At 37.1% G+C, this 21,922-nt stretch overlaps 1 protein-coding gene across 1 annotated transcript in view; it reads left to right on the top strand.

Annotated features, from left to right (window-relative positions):
* Positions 1-21,922, top strand: part of LOC148942551 (MFS-type transporter SLC18B1-like) — a 139,752-nt gene that overhangs the window by 61,975 nt on the left and 55,855 nt on the right. Inside the window, exons 3-4 of the mRNA XM_089102241.1 lie at positions 12,230-12,420; positions 14,498-14,593. Of these exons, the coding sequence (XP_088958367.1) occupies positions 12,230-12,420; positions 14,498-14,593 (287 nt within the window). The remainder of the gene's footprint in view (positions 1-12,229; positions 12,421-14,497; positions 14,594-21,922) is intronic.

Raw genomic sequence — 21,922 nt, 5'->3', positions numbered from 1 at the left:
ATAAAACTTAGGGCTGAACAACCTTTGGGATAAAATTTTCTGTACATTTGAGGGGTAATTAGTCTAGTATCTTTTAAAATTCCTAGTTCATTTCTCAACTTCTGTGTGATTTGTCCGTGGGATCAAAATTTATTTCTTTGTAAATATTTTTATCCATTAAAAGGGTGTTAACTTTTAATTCATAATCTGCAGAATTCATAATTACAACTGTGTTTCCTTGTCCGCTTTCGTAATTACTGTGTTTTTGTCATTTTTAAATTTCGGAGGATTTTAATTTCTTCTTTTGATTGAGTTGAAAGTGACAAAGATGGCCTATAATCAAGAATACTCTTTACAATTTCACCTCTGAGTAGGTCTGGATTTTCGACTTCACCATGAGAGCTAAAAATAGCAGACTCCACGCCCATTTTTGGAAAATTTATCCTCTAAGGTATTTACATCCAAGGAACTAAGTATTCTTTCAAAAGGACCAAAATTTGCAATGGCTCAAACACACGTAAATACTTCAGAAATTATTACGGGCGTGGAGTCTGCTATTTTTAGCTCTCATGGTGAAGTCGAAAATCCAGACCTACTTAGAGGTGAAATTGTAAATAGTATTATTGATTATAGGCCATCTTTGTCACTTTCAACTCAATCAAATGAAGAAATTAAAATCCTCCTAAATTTAAAAAATGACAAAAACACAGTAATTACGAAAGCGGACAAGGGAAACACAGTTGTAATTATGAATTCTGCAGATTATGAATTAAAAGTTAACACCCTTTTAATGGATAAAAATATTTACAAAGAAATAAATTTTGATCCCACGGACAAATACAAACAGAAGTTGAGAAATGAACTAGGAATTTTAAAAGATACTAGACTAATTACCCCTCAAATGTACAGAAAATTTTATCCCAAAGGTTGTTCAGCCCCTAAGTTTTATGGTCTGCCTAAAATCCATAAGAAAGATATTCCGTTACGTCCAATTGTAGCATGTTATAGTTCTCCAGCTACGGGTATAGGAAGTTTCTTTGCCACCATTTTTAAGCCTCTTTTAAGCACACAGAGATACTATATTAAAAACTCCATAGATCTTGTTGAGAAGTTAAAAAATCAAAGTACAACAGCAAATACGATTTTATCTAGTTTTGATGCAGTTTCTATGTACACTTCATGCGATGTTCATAAATGTGAGCAGGCTTTACAAAGAAAATTAGAGGAAAATTCAGCTTGGTCGGATTACAAAACTTTGGAAATTGATACAATAATGACCCTTGTCCGTCTTTGCAACAAATACTCCTCGTATTTTAAATTCCGAAACAAATTTTTTCTTCAAATAATGGGCTTATCAATGGGCACTGTCTTGTCTCCTTATTTGGCAAACTTTTAAATGGATTTCATAGAACAGTCTGCTTTGAATAGTTTCCACTTAAAACACTCCATCTGGTTTCGTTTTGTTGATGATATCGTTTCTGTTTGAGAACATGGACAAGACTCTCTAAGAGATTTTTTGGCACATTTGAACTCTTTTGATTCGAATCTCCAGTTCACAATGGAACTCGAAGATTCAGGTAAGTTGCCTTTCTTAGATGTTCTGATTATAAAAACTAATCCTGGTCTTGAATTTTCTATATATAGAAAGCCGACTCATAATGATCGATATCTACATTTCTCTTCCCATCACCCTCCTTCTGTGAAAAGAGGGGTAATAATCTCTTTAGTCGACAGAGTTTTAAAAATTTGGTCCCGTAATCATATAACTTCTGAGCTAAATTATGTCAAGGATATTCTTTTCTGCAATGGTTACCCAATCAAACTCATTGAAAATATAATAGATAGACGATTAAAAAAGATAAAAGAACAAAATAGGGAGCTTGTCCCCCTTGATTCAGTTACACCGGCAATTGAGAAAAAACTTTCATAGTTTTACCATACATCCCGAAACTTGGCGATAGACTTGGAAAATTTTTAAATAAACATAATCTTTCTGTTTCTTTCAGAACCGAACAAAAGGTTGAACATTTTTTTAACTCAGGAAAGGATAAAACAGACCCTTTACTGGGTAGTGGTGTCTACAGAATCCCGTGTTCTTGTGGAAAATTTTACATTGGTAGAACCCATCAACAACTAGGTGAACGTCTGCATGAGCACAAAATTTCAATAGACAAGTCCCTGAGATTAAAAAATAACAATGACAACTTTGATTCGGCATTGGCTTCGCATATTTTCGTAAACCCGACCCATCTAGTTCTGTTTGACGAGGCAACTTTAATATCAACTGCTAATGGCGTACCACAAACTTTTAAGGAGATAATTGAGATAAAAAAAATATATGAACCCAAATTTAGCAATAAATAGAGATACTGGAGATATTTCATTAAGCCCAATTTACGACAGTTTAATCTTGAAGGACTCAATCAATATTTTAACCCGAAAAAACTTAAAAGAACCTATTTGCATATCTAATGAAAACCGAAATTGTAGACCAGCCAAAATTAATGCAAGACGAAAGATCCTTACACAATCATCTTGGTAAATTTCATTTTCATTGTTTCCTGCCTGGTTTTTTATTCAGTGTCTATTCTGTCTTTGTACAGGAAACTTCGAAAGGTTAGATTCTCGTTTTTTTTTTTTTCTTCTCTTTTTTGTTTTTGTTTAGCACTGATGACGACTTGGCGGAGGTCCTTGTCGAAATATTTGCTTATATTTTGTCTTCTTCATGGTTCGCTGGCTGACAAAATCCTCGTTTTTTCACCCTTTTTGATTTTATTTTTCATTTTGTTACTTTCTCTCTTCTCTGAGTTTCGTATATACATATATATATATATATATATATATATATATATATATATATATATATATATATATATATATATATATATTATTATTATTATTATTTTATTACCCATTATTAAACATACAAATTGTTGTAAATGGAGCACAAGAAAAGAAAAAAAAATAACAAAATATCCAAAGAAAACTCAACTACAGAAAAACAAGATTAAGAACAGTTACTATGACAAAAAAAATTGAAAAATGTAAGTTACTGCGACGTATAACGAAGAGTGGCTCGGTTCAAATGCCTTTGCAAATCGAGCACGGCAATTCCGTATAGCTAGCAGTGGGTCTGCTATACCATACTTCAGTGATATTTTCCTATTCCTCATCAAAATTGGAAGACGAAGCAGATACTCGTCATATCTGTAGAAAGTAGACCGAATACTGTGGCGATCACACTTAGTAAATATTTTCCAAAACGGAGATAGGGCTAGCACATGTGGCAAAACAATAGCGTTATATACCCTTGCGAGTAGAAGACGGTTAAAATGGCATTTCATTGAAACGAGAATTCCTTAAGCTCTGCTTGTCTTTACGGCGAACAACGAAACAAGGCAATCGGGTGTTTTTTTTTAACATCGCTACATATTGAAAGGCCGAGGTACAAAATCTTAGACGAAGACTTGATGGTATAATTTCCGACTATAACATCAACTGGTACGCTATCTTCAACGTGGCTATTATATACAAGAACCACACTCTTCTTGGGATTGAAACAAAGACCTGTGTCACCGTAATCCTTACTAACGACACGGAAATTCTCTTCGATACCTACAAGTTTTCTACTAGCGTTCAAAATGTCGTCGGCATAATTGATCAGTGAAACATTGAGACCTCTAAAGATACATGTAGACTGAACCGGTTCTTGCGATGAAATAATACTATTATTGAATAGCGGTGGCAAAGTAAGTGCTGCTTGGCGTATTCCCTTCTCTACGGGTATGAGACTCGAAGATAATGCTAAAGCATTAACGCACGGTACATTTACACGACCGGGCGGTAAGAAGAACACTGCCCCCCGTCTTTTCCCTTTTTTTAGTACAGGAGTAATTACACCCGTGCAGAAATGGTCTGGAACAATCCCAGCATTAAAAATCATTTGGTACAGAAGACAAAGGTGCTCGACAAGATTCTGACATCCCGCTTGCCGATACAATCCGCACAGGTTATCCACCACCCGCGACACCTTCTTCTTCAGTTTCGATAGTGCCTCACTGACTGACGAATTAGACACAACAAAAACAACTTCCCGTTCACATTCCGCAAGACTCGCATCGAGCTCAATAGAAAATTTATTTTCCAGATCAGCATTAGGCGATGAAAACCCGTGCGTAAAATATTTAACCCACTCACTCTCACTGGGAAGAACATCAACTGATTCTTTACGTTTCTTCTGTTTTAGAAATTTCCACATGCGATTGGGGTCTTGCTTTACAGATTTAATATCAAATTCAATAATCAGAGCACGATGTGTAGCAAGGTTTTTTTACGAATCTTCACTTAGTATATAATCGGATGGAGTTCAATATACCATGCCTTGGTCAGCCGTTATCTATCCACTTGGGTAACCAGAATTTCGCGTCCGCACACGCATTTACAAAATCTGAATTATCGGACCAGTGGGGTATTTCCGAGCCAATCCGAACACGATAAATCGGTACGACCGATAATCGGTCGGCCGTTATGTATCCACATGCGTAACCAGAATTTCGCGTCCATACACACATCTACAAGATCCGAATTATCGGACCAGTGGGGTATTTCGAAGCCCTTTCCTACAAGATAAATCAGTACTGGAACCTTTTCCGTGCACTGCAGGACATGACCTATTTCGCTGAGAAGATAAATTGAGAAGATTATTGTCCGTTCAATCTTGATCGCAAGAAAATTATCGGATACTTGGAAAACTGTCGCGCGTAAAGACTTTGAAGCAAGGATTGCAATACCGCCTGAGGGACGGCCTCTACCACTCGATTTCGCACCAACAGCAAAAACAGCAAAAAAATCGATTGAATCATTAATATTTTACAGTTTAGTCCCTTCTCTAGTCAGGAAATGTTCCTGGAGACATACAATGTTATGACTGCGAATTAGGTTTTCAAGGATTGGCAGTTTGTTGATTACATTTCCATTAATGTTCAAAGTAATCAAACTGAATTCGCGATTCATTTTTTAACTGCATGTAAATCTTGCGCTTCCGGACAGCAGAAACTGTAGTATGGATTTTTGTCTGAACCACAGAGTGCGCATTTAATCGGTTTGATGCAAGGGTTGTCCTTAGTGGTACTGTGGTTATCCTCACATCTAGAACACTTGGATTCGTTCTAGCAGAATTTGGCCGCGTGACCAAATGCTTGACAATTGAAACATCTCATTGGAAGAAACAGATATTCAGAGATTGGGATGGGTTTGTAATGAATCACTGGGGGCGATTTGATGGCGTTTTCAAGGTCCACTTTGGAAGAGAGCTGAAGTTGGAACGACCTGGAATTACCCAACTGCAAAGCTCTCGAACAGTTCGGAATAATCTCGCGGAGTTCCACATCGGTCTTATCTGCAGGAACGTGGCGTGCTATTCCGTAGAAAGATGCTTGTTTTGCTTTTGCCTCAAAAGATCTATCGTTAGCACATAACGCCTGCGCAACTGCGTTGGCAGACTCCTTATCGGCTAGTACTACGCATCACCCACTTTTCATTGCTCGCAGTTCAACAATACTAGAGGAGTTGTCACCATATACCTTATCCAAGTACTCCTTTCATATTTCTGGGGTCCTTAAGTCTTGAGGGGGGTTCTTTAGTACAACTGCGTAGGTCAGCTTGGGTGTGGGAGACGATCCCTGAGACGAGGATCCAGATCCGCCGAGCGGCCAATGAACAGGGGGACGATCACGCTCGAAAAACCTTCTACCCTAGTCACATTTCGTTTACTTTCCTAGCAATAACAGCGCTTACTTCCCCAGGGACAATGGGTACTTTGTCTGGCTCATAGATGACGTATTTAGGGAGGGCAATTTTCTTTTCGTCGCAATATTTGAGCAATTTCAAAATGTCAGAGATATTGTCAGTCATAATAACTTTCATGCTCATACGAGTACTAATAGCAGAATAACTCCATATTAATTCTTTCACCACTTGAATTTCTTCCTTCTTGAAAAATTCCGCCACTGTTTTTGCAATCTCATCAGACCGGTTACCAGATTTCAAAGCATGAAAAACAAAATTCAGTCGCGGGTTAAGCACAAGCTTATCGCCTGCCATCACTCGTGGTTATGTTCGTGGATCAGCTCGTGCGCGCCGTAAAATCGGGTCTTTTACGTCGAGGAAAACGAGGGAAGCTGGGAGCCCCGCTACCTGTTCCCCGCAGTTGAAAATTCGCGAATATCACCGAAAATGGGTGGAAAACGGCTGATACAATGTGATATGTGGCAATGAAATTTACCGTGTGGTAATTGTGTGCTATTGATAACTGCTAATTTGGAAGGAGAAGAATCACTTTGAATATAGCCTGTTAGCTGTTTTTACAAACAAAAACAGCTGTTTTTTATGAATCCGCTGCTCACTAGCGGATTCTAGAGTGTGTTCATATTATGATATATATATATATATATATATATATATATATATATATATATATATATATATATATATATATATATATATATATAATATATATATATATATATATATATATATATAAACATACAAATTGTTGTAAATGGAGCACAAGAAAAGAAAAAAAAATAACAAAATATCCAAAGAAAACTCAACTACAGAAAAACAAGATTAAGAACAGTTACTATGACAAAAAAAAATTGACAAATTTATTTTACTGCGACGTATAACGAAGAGTGGCTCGGTTCAAATGCCTTTGCAAATCGAGCACGGCAATTCCGTATATTTGGAAGGAGAAGAATCACTTTGAATATAGCCTCTTAGCTGTCATTACAAACAAAAACAGCTGTTTTTTATTTATTAAAATTAGATTTGAACACAAAGGTTAATACCCATGGCAATAGAAAGTAAAATATCACCAGCTTCAAAGTCCAGGTAAGCCAAGTCAAACCATAAGGAAATCCGCTTAAGATCATACTTAAGGATAGATATGAGTAGAAAATGATATATATAAGTAGAAATAAATGTTTTGTCTCACAAATTTATCCAATAATTTTGTATTCAAATTTGACACCACCATGTTGCTGTTGTGGTGCATGAATGATGCACCACAAATCGAGTCTTTGAACAGTGAAATTTACCAAGAAATAAAGTGAAGATCTGGTGCTAGAGTTAAGAAACGTCGTCAGGACACTGTTCTCTAATGTTTAAAATTAAAAACCCCACCATTAACCAAAAATTGCAGTATTTCTACAACGCCAAACAATAACAACTTCAAGCACTTTTCTTCCCGATCCATTTCACTCCTGTTTCATTCACCTATGGTACACCTCTCCTACGAAGGCCTACGTTGCAGCGCCATCTAGTGGTCAAGGCACAAACCAGTGTTTTATTGTATTAGAGGGAATTGAGGCTCTTCTTGGGAGGAAAACGAGCAGAAGAGGGGAGGGCAGCTATTGCAACGGGTGTAGAGGTACCTGTCGGGTCCTTTGACTCTTAAACTGTGGAAAATAGGTATCAGGGCTCTACGCTTCCCTCGTTTTCATCGACGTAAAAGCTCCAAAGAGGTTAATGAGTTGTACCATCTATAAGCTTCATACAAAACAGGGAGACGCCAACACGAAATGCTTCCATACGAAAAAAATTCCGAAGTAAATGCTCGAAGATTCCGTCTGCCGACCCCAAAGTGATGGTACAGAACTGGAAATGCAAACCTTGCGCCTTCTTTTCGCTCGCAAACACCAGAGCCCGAGTGGGGTCAGTAGTGGCCTCTTCCTCTGGTCATCAAGGCAATCAGCTTCCCGTTCCCTCACCCTTGTCTCAAGGAACGCAGCCAATTGTAGTCAACAACCGATGAGACCCACCCCAATCGAAGGAAATCTCTTTCCAAACTTCAGACGAACCGTGCAGGTACTGCTACTCATCAGTTACAGAGGAAGCTACGGCTATTAGATGCTTTTTTTATGAGAGCTGGAACAGGCCGCTGGAGTATCCAAGCTGATATATTCCTTGCAATCAAGATGGACGATCAGAAATCGACCCTTTTCAAGAACGAGTACCAAGGCTGCTGTAAAAGAAGTGTCTTTTACTTGCAGCTGAAGCTAAGGGAAAGCCTTCAAAGAGGTGGAACTCCATTTTTGCAACGAGTAGCGCTGGCCCCTCATCAAGCCGCGAACCAAGCTCCCATTACAACATCAGCCAGTCAACAAACGCTTCTCGACTCTAGCTCTACTGTCGATGCCCTGCTCAAAGCAGAAAACGAGAAAAGACTGAGGGAAGGGAGTCAAACAAACTTCGTTGTATTTGGACTACCAGAATCAAAGTCCGTGCCTGACAAAGAGACGGTGATGAAACTAATTGCAGAAAACAACCTGGGCACAGAACTGAAAATAGACGACGTATAGACGACTGTAAAATAGACGACTGTAACCCTGAGAATAGCATCCCAAAGAGAAGACAAAAAGCCTTGTCAACTGGTGTTGAAGCTCAAGAAAAATTCGTCCGATTGCCTTGAAAAGTGAAACAAGATAGTAAAGTGTGCCCAAAACCTTAGAAATTCTGTTGACAACTTCACGAAATCAAACATTTTCATAAACCCTGATCTTACACCAAGGCAAAGAGCTAATCAAGCACCAAAGCGCCAAGATAGAAGGTTGGAAAACCCAAAAAATCCCTTGAGAAACCCACAAGGACAGTCCAGAATCCCAGGAGACCCTATTGAAGAGATAAAACTAAACTGACGTCAGAGAAATCGAAAAAAAACTGAGAAAACAACTATCAAATGCCTTTACTTCAGCGCTGACTCGCTTTTCAATAAACTCTCAGAAACAAAGGAATTAATCAGGAAGCAAAACCCAGATTTTGTTGCTATAGTGGAAGTGAAGCCGAAAAACTGCAGATACATACCGACACTAGCCAAATTTAAACTGGATGGCTACACTACGACTGCCTTAAACCTGGAAGATGAAAGTGACAGAGGAATAATATGCTACTGTTCCGAAGAACTCTCAGCTCAGTGCGTTTCTTTCGGAAATTCTTACTCTCACGAATGCCTTTGGACCAAGCTAACTATCCCTAGTGGCAACAGCATTGTTGTAGGGGTCACCTACCGAAGTCCCAACAGCTCTTTGGAAAATAACCAGGTGATATGCTCCACAATCTCCTCTGTAGCAAGTGAGCAAGATTTGAGCCATGTAATTGTTGGTGACTTCAACTTACCTAAGGTTGACTGGCAACAAAGCTACACTGACACTTTGACGCATGGGCCTACACGGCTTTACATGCAAACGTTCAACGAAAACTATCTTGAACAGCTGATATGTGAGCCCACGAGGGTGCTTGGCACCGACACTTAGATCTCCTCCTCGTGAGTGATATTAGTATGGTAGAGAATATCGAAGTGCTTGCACCAGTTTGAAAATCCGATCATGCCGCGATTTTGTTCGACATCAAAGCCAAACCACAAGCGAAATCGCCAGCTCAGTCGAAGCGCAACTATTACAAGGGAAATTATCAAGTAATGAGACAAGACCTCCAAAATATTGACTGGGAAGAAATGTTCAAGGACCAAGACTCAGCTGACAAGCTCTATGACATTTTCCCGTAGGTCATAAAAGAAGCTGAAGGGCGAAACATTCCGCTGATCAGACGTCACTCGCGGGTTTCATTGTCGAGTGAAACAACTAACCTCATAAAAGAAGAACAAGAAGCTTGGCATAAAATGAAATCGAAACTAAAAAATGAGCATCCTGCTTACTCGGAAAGGGCTAGCTATCGAAAGGCTTCGAACAGAGTTCGAAAAGCAACCCGCTTTGAAGCAAATGAAAGGGAACGGCAACTGGCCAATAGCCTGAAGAAAAATCCGAAATGCTTCTGGAGATACGTCAACTCAAAGCGTAAGGACGGAGGGGGAATTCCACTTTTGTTTGACAAGCAGCTCGACACCCGCATAAAAGACCCAATAGGCAAAGTAAACCTCCTTGAAAAGCTATTTGCAAGAGTCTTTACTCAATAACCAGACCTTAAAGAACCCATTCCCTCGACCAGCAGCACAAACGAGCACGAACCAATCTCCAGTATCAGCATAAATGAATCGTTAGTACTCAAGAAACTGAAGGCTATAAACACGACAAAATCCCTAGGGCCGGATAAACTGCATCCAAGGGTTCTAAGACAGACAGCTGACTTAACCGCACATCTGTTAACAATCATATTCCATAAATCGTTGGATAAAGGCGAACTACCAAGGGTCTGGAAGAGCGCAGTCATGTCACCTATCTTCAAATCTGGCAAAAGGGAGATCTCGTCAAATTACCGTCCGATCAGTCTCACTAGTATTCCCTGCAAGATTCTTGAGTCTTTAATATCAGACCATATTCTTGTCTATCTAAAAAGCAAACAAATTCTTACTGATAAACAGTGTGGTTTTCTAAAAAAAAAAAATATCTGCGGAAATTCAGATGCTCTTCGCAGTGGACGACTTGAAGACCTCTGTTGATAAGGGACTTGAAATAGATATTATCTACCTGGATCTTCAGAAAGCTTTCGACAAAGTGCCCCATAAGTGTCTACTTCTCAAGCTTGCGATATATGGCCTGGATGAGGGGCGAATACTTGCCTGGATAACGAACTTTCTAACGGGGCGCAAGCAAGTTATTGCTGTAGAAGGTCAGATAAGCCAAATAGAATTTGACGTTATCAGTGGTGTCCCACAGGGATCTATCCTAGGTCCTTTTTTGTGCAACCCTTATATAAACGACCTTGTTGATAATATTGACTCAACAATTCTGCTGTACGCGGATGACACCAAGCTATATCGTATCATCATGTCACCTGAAGATTCTGCAAAACTCTAAGAAGATGTAGACCGTATTAGTGCTATATGAACATGGAAATTAATATCCCGAAAAGCCACCACTTAACCCTTGGAGCTGAATGTTCATCTGCATCATACAGCATTGGGCCCACACCACTTGCTCAAAGCACGGTTGAAAGAGATTTGGGTATCATGGTTGACCACAAGTTGACCCTTTCAAACCAATACGAATTGGCCATATAACAGGCTACGCGGGTATCAGTGCTGATCAGAAGAACGTTCAAATGTCTTGATGTAGAAATGCTCGCGACCCTCATCAAGTTGCTAGTCCACCCAATTCTCGAATATGGTCATTGCTCAGTTCGTCCATCTCTGAGCAAGGATATAGATGCACAGGAAGTAGTTGAAAGGCGGATGACGAAGTTCTTCCCAAGTCTGAAAGACCTCCCATACGAACAACGTCTTCGTCTGCTTCACCTACCAGCACTCTCATACAGATTTCTAAGGGGTGATATGATCGAGCTGTACAAGCTATGCCATGGCTTCTATGACAACGTCCCCGGAGCAGCACTGCTTATCTTTGACGAAAATCATCTATGTGGCCATCCCTTAGAGCTTAAAACTGAAAGGCTGTACAAAGATGTAGGCGAAAGGGCCTTTTAAAAACAATTCGTCGACACCTGGAACTCCCTAACCAAATGAAACCTCTTGTCACCCTTCATCAGGTCTTTCAAGAGAACGTTTGACTGGATACACGGAAGTCGTATGTACGACTTCAGTAACTTTAGAAAATTTATCTGAAGTTTTGCATTGTCTTTTCCCTGTTTTGTAAGAGGCTCTGGCCTTAGTTTTTGCATTATATTATGATTATTATAAAGATTAAAGACTATCAAGAACGTGTAGGCAGTGATTTTGTGTTTGTTAAAACTATTAGAAATAAACTCATGGTAATAAATCACAAGGAAGAAAGGGTAAATCACTAAATTGCTGAAAATCATTGTTGGTAGTGAACCTCATAAACAGGAGGTTTGGTGTTTAACAAAAGAGTTGTCAAAGCATAGTTGTCACAGCTGTGTTTTTGTAGCTGCCTGCTATAATTTGCTTGCCTTACTGAATTATTTATTGCTTTCCTTATTATTTGCTTAAATTTGTTTGTTTGCTTTGCTTGCTTACTTGTTGATTATATTATATTTACTGGTGTTTGGCCCATATTAAACGATTAAATATACCCCGTAACTGGGTAATAACTTCTACAGTTTTCATCTGCCAACTTGGTACTGTAGTAAGCTTATAGTAGTATTAGTAACCTTGTCTTAACATGCTTGTTGACAGCTTGTCTAATAAATAATTTTTTTTGAGGGTTCATTTCTTTCAAATTTCCAAAGAACGTTGCCTCTGCTGTACAAAAAAGCCAGCTCATTGCCCGAATTCTTACAACTCTGGAAGTACATATCCTTATATCCTTATTCTTCATTTTAGTTCAATCTTAGTCATGCTCAAATTGGAAGCGTTTTTATGATCGAAGGTGGCACGTATGCTGTTTTTGCACCTATTTGGGGGCGCGTAAGCGATCGATTAGAAACACCTGAGATAGTCACAATGGCTGGTAGTTTCTTCATGCTTGTTGGATTTATTTTTCTAGGACCTTTGCCGGTTATTCCAATCCCAACGTAAGTTCTCACGTATATTTATCTGTAATGCAGAGTTGTCTTCTTCCATGGGTTTACTTAACCGCCTTGACTCGATAAAAAGTTTGCAATGCTTCATGTTTCTATCAGGGACGTACGCAGGAGGGGGGGGCGGAGCCCCCTCCCCTCCTGAAATCTCACGATTTTTTTCATTTTCCCATAATTTTCTGATTTTTCTCACAGAAAAATGGGTTTGAAGGATTTTGCCCCCCCCCCGAAACAAATTGGGCCCCCCCCCGAAACTAATTCCTGCGTATGTGCCTGGATTCTATACCACAAATAATGTATATTTGCTTTAATCTTATAAAAATATTCCGTGCAAATGAGCTGCATACCATTTTGATCTTAGTATAGTCTTTGTGTCGAACACCTATGTTATTTTTTCAGAAAAAAAATGTCGTAATTTTCGAAAATTAATATTTAAAGGTTTATTTTGAAAATGCTGAGTGAGATTTAAATTCAGTATCTCTAATGACAGTAGTAACTATATTCTTCTGACGAGCAAATAATGCTAGGTTCAGTCGGATAGAAATTTGACAAAATCCTTCGAGGATTTTGTTCTTATGTTTAACTTATAGAATTTTTCAAAGTGTATCTATAAGTTTTTTTTTAACTCAGAAGGCACAAAAGACCCTTGAGATCTTCCTAATAGCATTGTAGGTTGTAAAAAACATTATGCAACAGTTTTTGCCCAAAAATTATACAGGCATTTGGTACCAAGCTGGAGTTAATATTTAATTAAATATAACTAAAAAGCCAAATTATATATTACTTTGGTGCAACAAATTAACCTAAAACTTAAAAGGAAGAAGCTGAAACCTCAGTTTGTACAGGAAGACTTCAATGGGCGAATCTCAATTACTTCTTCTGAAAAATGTAAGTAGCGATGCTTATAATTTGTAAATTGGCTAATTAATAAACTCATTTTTTATTCCCAAACTAAAATGACCTTTGTGAAACAAAACAAATTAGCTTTTCCCCTTACGAAATTTAAGAGAGAAAAAACACATATAATTTAGATTAAACAGGGGAGCAAAAAAAAAAAAATTAAATAATAAAAATTCGAGTATTTTGACTCCACGTCCGGGACTCTTTATCAACGGGAAGAAAAAAGTTATAGCTATATTGAATGAAACGCAACATAACAAAAGAAAAAGAAAAAATGAAGAAAAAAAAAGCAACACACGAAAAAAATAAAATAAAAAATCATATTTTATGACCTCCAAAATATTGCAATCACCGTAAATAGCCTGAATAAGCACACATAAGTGAAATAAAATTGTCTCTGGTACACCAGATTGTTTTTCGTATAATTTTAGTTTGGTAATGAGATCTAGAAAAATGAAATACTATTCTTATTTTAAAGATTTTAAATAAGCCCCTGGTCATTACCAATGATCGAAATTACGAGTTTACGATCAGTTGTACTACATATGTAATATAAGGTTATATATGGCAACAGGTCACAGAAACTCACGTACTATCTATGGAATGAATTTTTTATTTGCTAGCTTAGCTGCGGATTGCTGACTCTTTCCAGCATTAACCTCATCCCGACTTTCACTCAAAAGGTTGCACTTGTCTCGGGACTATTATGTAACATATTAATGTTTGAAATTTCGACCTGCCTCCTAATCAAATTGTTGTAAATTAGATCTTATCTATATTCCCCTCAATCTCTGTTAACACTAGTACCCCTATAGATATTTTTTTTTTCTGTAATTACTCGAGGAAATATAGGAAACAAAAAAATTAAAGCACAAACAAGAAATCAATGTCTATTAATGTGGATGGTACTTTGTCATTTTCTTTTAAACCTGAAATGAACACGTTTATGTGTAGCCATGAATACTTACATGAACAGGGGGGTGTCTTCTTTTCTCCCTTGGAAAACCAAAAATGTGTAAAAAGTGCAATAATTTTTAATTTTTATACAAAATTAATGCTCTTGTGACTTAAAGTCATTTTTAAATTCCCCTCCCCCTCCTGAAAAGTTTTAACAGTTTCTCCATCAATCACTTAACTTGCCAAAATATATTTATTTTACTTCCTTTTTTAGATTATTATGGTTATCGTGTCTCAGTCTGGTTTCGATTGGAATTGGATCAGGTGCCTTGCTTGTTGCTGGATTTCTTTCAGGATTAAAAATTGCATTGTGAGCATCCTTTTATTTCAATATTTTCTTATGGAAAAATCTCTTGTTTTACTGACAACAATTTTAAAACCTTGATTTATCTTTATTAATCCAGGCAGAAGGCAGGTTCTAAATTTTGCTGTTACATAAACACGTTTGAATATTTGAAATCAAGAACTAAGTAAGTGATTACCGTGAAAAGGTCAAGGAAAAAAGAGTTGGCGAAAAACGGCACAAAAAGGAAAAAAAGCAAAAAGGCAAAAAAGTGACGGTTATGTTATAATGGAAGGTTATCCTCCACTTGACGCGCTCAAGAAAAGGTTTAACAAATACCTTAGTGTTGGAAAATGAGGTAATTACCAGGACTAGCGGCATATCATCAGCGGCATAGACAAGAAAGAATGGGATTAAGACGATTGAGAATCTTTTCCCGTTTTGGTGATAATACGACTAAGTTAATGACAATCTAGTAAATAAAAGACTTACTCCATTGCCTGGGAGAATTATGTCATGTAGGCACACTTGCTTTTAGCATGAGTTGTTCCTTATCTTGCTACTTGAAGAGAAAATATATCCAACTATTAGTGGGAACTTAATCCCCAATCGAATAGACAGCTAATTTTCAAATTCAGGAAGAACTATCTAAAAAAAAGCTTGCAGGACAGAATCTGCAATATTTTCAGCAGATTTAGGGAAAACAGCTGCTTTCTGGACTAAATTTTTGTAGAGTTTCATAAAAAGTAGCAACTTTCAAAAGTAAGCTCGGATATAAATTCCTAGATATTCCTGACAACTTTATTGATCTAGCTCAACTATCTTTAAAATATGAAAACAAAACAATTTTTCGATATTCTGGGAAATCTTATTTTTTCTTTTTTTTTAAATAAAAACCAACCTCCTCTCCTCTCAGTGACGACAAATTTTAAGTTCAAAATATATTTAATTTTAACTTTACAGGTCACCTACTCTTTTTTTATTAAATAGCAGCCGAACTGGACACACTTCAAGTGACCATGTTCTACCAAACACATTCCAATAAAAACAATTTGCCATTCCTGGGGAAATTCCTTCCCAAACAGGAAGCCCTTCATATGGTGGCTATTTCTTACCATACCCCTAAACTCTTCCGGATGGTGACCCTACGTGTCTCCTATAAAACAAAAATAATAATAAAAAAATTCAAAATAAACTAATTAAAATAGTAATAATAAACCAATAAACCAAATTATCTATCAGAATAACTTTCTTTTACAAAAAAAATACGCCAACATATTTACCAATTACAAAGACCTCAAAGAAAGTTTTAATGATACCACTTTTCAACTTTATCATTTAATTTTTCCCTTTTAACTATACTTCGGATACGATCTAACTCCAAAAACGAAACAAAAATCAACATTAAAAAACTGGCAACGCTGTTTTACCCATTTCTACTCACACACAAACACACATTCACAACATATCTCCTCAAACACATCCTACCTCTTTCCAATAATCTCTTCAACCAACAACTCCATACACTCAATATCCACTCGTTCTTTCCACCTTTCAGTTTCACTTAAACGCACTATCATTCTCCTACAATCATAACCAAATCTTCTTAACCCAAACCCTTTTCTCTTCTTCCTGTTTTTCCATACGTATTCACATAATTTTATCACAATCAGCACCACAGCTCTCAACCTTATCTTATCTTCCTCAGTATTCCAAATTACTCTACGATAGTAGTATCGTAGTAATAGATATCACGACTACATGAATATACAGTGTATTTTCACGACTACAAGCCTGAGGCATGAATATACACTACAGTTTCACGTGCACATTGCAAAAAGTGATCAAACCTTTTATACCTATAAAGTGAACAAACATGTTTTGGAACTAAGGTTGAGATTATATACCTCAACCAGACTGGTTATTGCTATTGAAATGAAATATACATGGAATTTCACAAGAATATACAGTACAGTTTCACGTGCACATTGTAAAAAGCGAGCAAACCTATAAAGTGGTCAAACACGTTTTGAGAGTATAATTGAGATTATATAACGCAAGCAGACTGGTTTTTGAGGCAACACCCATTTCTTAGGGCCAATCAGAGACAGCGGAGGTTATTCTATATACGATAACTTGATTAGTAATTGGATCCAAATAAAAGGAGTGATTTTCATTTGCCCTTGAGATTTTGTATATAACGGGCATGTGTTACGATTAAATTTTCATAAGGTTCTAACACATCATGGATAACACATTTGATATTATTGACTTTGACGCTTTGGCTACATCGATTTATAATGTGAGTTCAGTTTACTAAATTTTCTTAATTTATTTCCAAATAAAATCATTTTACATAGTTACCCTTCCAATAAATTCAAATTCAGGGCATATCCCCATCCCCCCACAATAAAAACTATTATATGATGATTATAGTAGCTAGAAAACGTAAAATACGCTCTTTTTTCCATTACAAAAACCCCATCTTCCCTCCCCCTCTGTTTACGAGTTTAATTCATTCATTAGAAATAATTCTTTCGTTCAAAATGTCATTTCCCATCGTGCATTTAAAATGTGCTTTCGTTGCAGTATAGGTTAAAACCATGTGTGTTTAATCTTTTTACAAAAGGGTTATTTTCATAAAAAGAAACTTCACACGCTTGTGTTATCGGCACTGATTAATGCCAGATGGTAATTGACAGTTTGAACGAAAGAATTATTTGGTCAAATTAGCGAGAGTAAATCCTTTGAAATGCAAAGAGGGGATGGGTGTTAGTATTTGTTATCCATTTTGAGTACTCAGTGTTTATAAGGGGGGAGGTGGGGAAGGGGCAATGTATCAATTCTAATACCTTCGTTGTAAGGTGAAAACAAACTGTTTCTTCGTATGAAAAGTATGGGGGGAGGGGGTTTAAGAAAAAAGATACATAGCTTTATTGTGCGTAAATTGAATGGCATTTTTACCTATGATTGCAAATTTTATGGTCTGTAAGCTCTGTGATAACAATCTTTTTTATCTTATTTAAAGCCTATAGACTGGGACATTTAAAAAAAATTTCTAAATGGTAAAAAATAGAAACACTGATTTCTATCCTAAGACTACGGACTACTGTTTGTCAAGATTTATTTTTTCACAAGTTGTGCAATAAAACGTTTGATTTCTAAGCTTAGTATATTTCTTGCAAAATTTTACTTTTTGCTTTGCTGAAAAGAAGGGGAGAGGCTTCTTTGCGATAAATGCTTTCTAGACAAAATTCTGGTTATGGGGTGCGGTGGGTACTAATTTTTCTTCTGTAAAAAAGGGGAATCGTTTTCCCATACTAAATGATTTCTTCTTTTTTAAGAAGGATTCCGGCAATTACCCTCCCCCAGAAAAGAGAGCAAGAGGGAACGATGCCACATAAATGCAAGCTGCAAGGCCTTCCATCTTAAGATATGTAGGTTCCATTTAAAATGCTCTGGACCACCCGTTGAACCCTCAGCTTTTAATTCCCGGAGTCTCTCACGCCAGTACCAGCTCTACGCAAACCTCTATGCAGCCTGGTATAAAATTGAAAAGAGTGGATGGCTTCTCATTATGCCTCAGCCCTGTCTCTCTCAGATCGTGAGGTTGCCCCCCTTCATGCTTTGCACAGGACCATCCGGACCACAAGTGCAGTCTGAATTTGGAAATGTAAGAATTTTTACCTAATGTACTTTTCTTTATTGCTATTACAAATAGTAGATTTGTAAACAGGTAGATTTGTAGGAAAAGGAATCTGCTTCTAGTCTGATCGCTATTTTTTATGGATGGCTAGATTAGTAGGAAAAAAGAGTCAGTTTTTTTTAATGAGGTATTAAGAAAATTATTGAGTTGTTTTTTTTTACCGTATTTTATTGATATTAATCAAACGTTGCGATGTGTGTGCGCATGTGTGTGTATGAGCGTTTACGTGTGTGTGTGTGTGTGTGTGTATGCGCATGTGTGTGTGTGTGAGTATGTACGTGTGTGTGTGTGCGTGTGTGTGTGAACGTGTGCGTGGTTGGTATTAACAAAATTTGTAATTTATTATGCACTTGTTTTATAAATAATGCTATATGCAAAAATTTTGTATGCGTGTGTGCGTGTGCGTATGTGTGTGTGCGCATGTGTGCGCATGTGTGTGTGTGTGAGCGTGTTTTTTGCTATTAGTCAAAACATTGCATTTTCTATGTCACACCAAACTAGCGAATATTTATCGGGGGGCTTTTTAATTGTTAAATTTTTGTTTCAGTGTAACTAAAAAAAAATTAACTAAGTTCTATTTTAGCTAATTTATATGTAGTGAGGAGGAAATTATTTAGTTAAAATAAAGCTAGGAGGTGGAAATTAGGTTTTGAGGGAGGTGTAAAAAATGCTACTTATTTAATATCCCGGTAAACATACGACTAGAAAAGCTTCAGGAGAAATAGACTATTGCTTCTTTTTGAACTTTCTGGGGATAGGAGTAGAGGCAAGTATTTAGTTAAAATAATGCTAGGAGGGGGAAATTAAGTTTTGAGGATGGGGTGAAAAATTAGCATGGTTTTTAAAATTTATAAAATAATGGTTATTTGACATAGAAAATAAGCCCTTTTTTCTATAGATTAATGAATTCGCAGCGCCAGCTTCATCAGGTCGTGAAGCATCCATTTTTAGTGGACCTGAACCGATCTTCGCAACACCAATGGAATTTAGAGATGAGCCTACACTAGTTCTTGATAATATGGATTGGCATAGGGGTTTTCTAAATGATTGTTTTGGGGACATGGCCTGCCTAGACGATTTAACTTGTGACATTGACATGGTGGAGGACCCGGAATGGACAGATAGATTTATGTGAGAGCATTTAGGTGATGTTAGTAGTAGTAGTAGTGCATCTGAACCGGGTCCTCATAAAGAAATTCAGTCACAGGACAATACAGGGTGGCTTGATCAGCTATCCCCAAACACCCTGGAAGACATACAAACTAGCCTAGAGGATTTCATGCCACCTCCATCCAATGCAACTGAACAGACTGGGGGTGGTGCTATTGACAATTATATGCAACCCCCCACCATTCTGCTTAATGATACAGCTAGTACTAATAATGACATAACATCATCACAAGTACCCCCACTTCCAGAATTTATTCTTTCCAACTCTGCCTTGTGTGTGTGTATATTCTAATATATGTTGTATTTTTTTATAAATAAATTAAAAAGAAATGTATGTATTAGTGTTTTTTTTTCTAGTGGTTATGTCAATGTATTATTTTTTATTATAAATAAATTAAAAAAAACTGTATTTTTTCGCGTTTAATGTGCTTTTTTCACACTTAGTTCATTGCTTGTATCGTGCTATTACTTATATGCGAATAACAAAATAAAATATGAATCTCTATTCTTCTTATTCTTCTCATTATTCTTGAGCGGACTAGTAAAGGGGAAATCACTTTATAAATAGGCGGCTAAATTATATGGTTATTTGTTCGTGAATTGTTAAAGGGAACATGTATCAATTTAAAACCCCATTCATATCGTTTCTGTGTGGGCCGTCAATGTCAGGCAAAACAACACTCTTAACTAAAATAATTCAAAAATTGCGATAAAATGTTTGTGGAAGAGTAAAAAAAGATATAATATTGTTACAGTAATTGGCAGGAGTCATACGACAAAATAAAAGCAATTGGCACGGCGGGATTGGTGCAGATACAATTCATACAGGGACTTGATGTTTTCAGCATTATTGAACAAAGCTCTTGAGGGATCTTTGATGATCTGTCTGAATCAAATAAAGAATGGTCCCAGGAGATACTAGAACTGTTCGCTGTTCGCTCTAATCATAGAATGATATCTGTTACTCTAGTTCTACACAATCTCTTTCACCAGAGCACATGTATGCAAACACTTGCTTTGGACCGAACATTCTATATCATGCACAGAGTTGTTCGTGATTCTAGCTCACTAATAACTCTCAATAAACAAATATATCCAGGCGCCCCTAAATTTCTACCCTCAGCGTACCATCAGGCAACTAATAAATCTTACGGATATATCCTATTGGATCTTAATCAAAACACGCCCGAGGATCCTCGTTTAGTTTTAGAAATTTTCAACAACGAAATTACAATACATCTCCCTGTGGAAACTAAAATTGGATAATAGTTGCCGTGATAATATTACAAGGGCCAAGAGAAAATAGACATTCGAATTTAGTTCCGAGCACTTAGAAACTCTTAATGAGAAAAGCTCCTCTCAGGCCCAGCATTGTCTGTTGGATCATTAATCTAAAATCTGAACTTTGTTTAAATTTTACCGAGGGCAATGTTCAACTGGCTGAAGTAGTTAAGCAGCAGGTAAAGCAACGTCATTCCATTGTACCTACATTGACCTCTAAAAACAAAGGAAAGAGTTTGAAAAAGAAACGTCTTCTTCAGGCGGGTGGTAGCTTTTTCACACTTTTACTGCCAATAATTACAGGACTTGTAAACAGTATTCTCTAGAGAATGGCCAAATCCTATAAATTGACTTAAACAGAACTCACTCTCTCATCCGGTGAACACTTTTAGGACAATCTGAGTAAATTCAATGGCAACGAGAATATTGAGGATGATAAAATACTGCTCTTACTTCGAGATGCACTTCGCCGAGTGGACAAACATAAGCCCTATCGTGCAAGAGCCAGTGGTATTGATCACAAGAAAGAATCATATTCTCAGGATTCTGCTGCTGGTGCTGGAACAAAATTGAAGAAGGAGTATTTGGTTTAAATTTTGTTTAAATTTGTAATTCTAATGCCCCACTCATATGGTGAACAAATAAAACGACTCATAAAATATATCATGGAAAGTGGTCAAGATCACATTCAAGTTGATAGCAATGGGAAAGGGATTATAATTCAGGGCAAGAGCTATAATCTACTTGATTTAATATATGATATGGTTACAAATCGTAAAGGACTATTATCATTTGACGCTCATCTATACAACTTTCTAAATGCAGTAAACTTCCCCAAAAGCCTTATTAGCAATAGACAAATTCTAAAAAATTAAATGAACATGCACCCTCGTAATCATCAACAACAACAAAACCATTAAAATATGAACATGAAGAGTAAGAAGAGGAAGAAGATTTTAAATCAATCTTGGAAAATACGACCTAACCTAGTGGCAACTTGACACTGGTGATGAGGAGCATACCATTGATAGCTGGACAAAAGCGAAAACGTATCAAGTCACCATCACCCCCATCGCCAACCACTAGTATACAAAAGGGTAGCGGACGTTACACTGCGTGTTTACGTTCAAAATGGTTGAAGTTCTGAAAGGTGTTTATGAAAATATTGGTGAAGCGGGGAGTTTAAGTTCCCCCACCAC

Source organism: Artemia sp. Qi Xiang Cuo, chromosome 16 (assembly GCF_049724085.1).
Source record: "Artemia sp. Qi Xiang Cuo chromosome 16, ASM4972408v1, whole genome shotgun sequence".
Taxonomy (NCBI): domain Eukaryota; kingdom Metazoa; phylum Arthropoda; class Branchiopoda; order Anostraca; family Artemiidae; genus Artemia; species Artemia sp. Qi Xiang Cuo.
The sequence above is the reverse complement of the archived record's forward strand: the minus strand, read 5'-3'. Positions and strand labels throughout refer to the sequence as shown.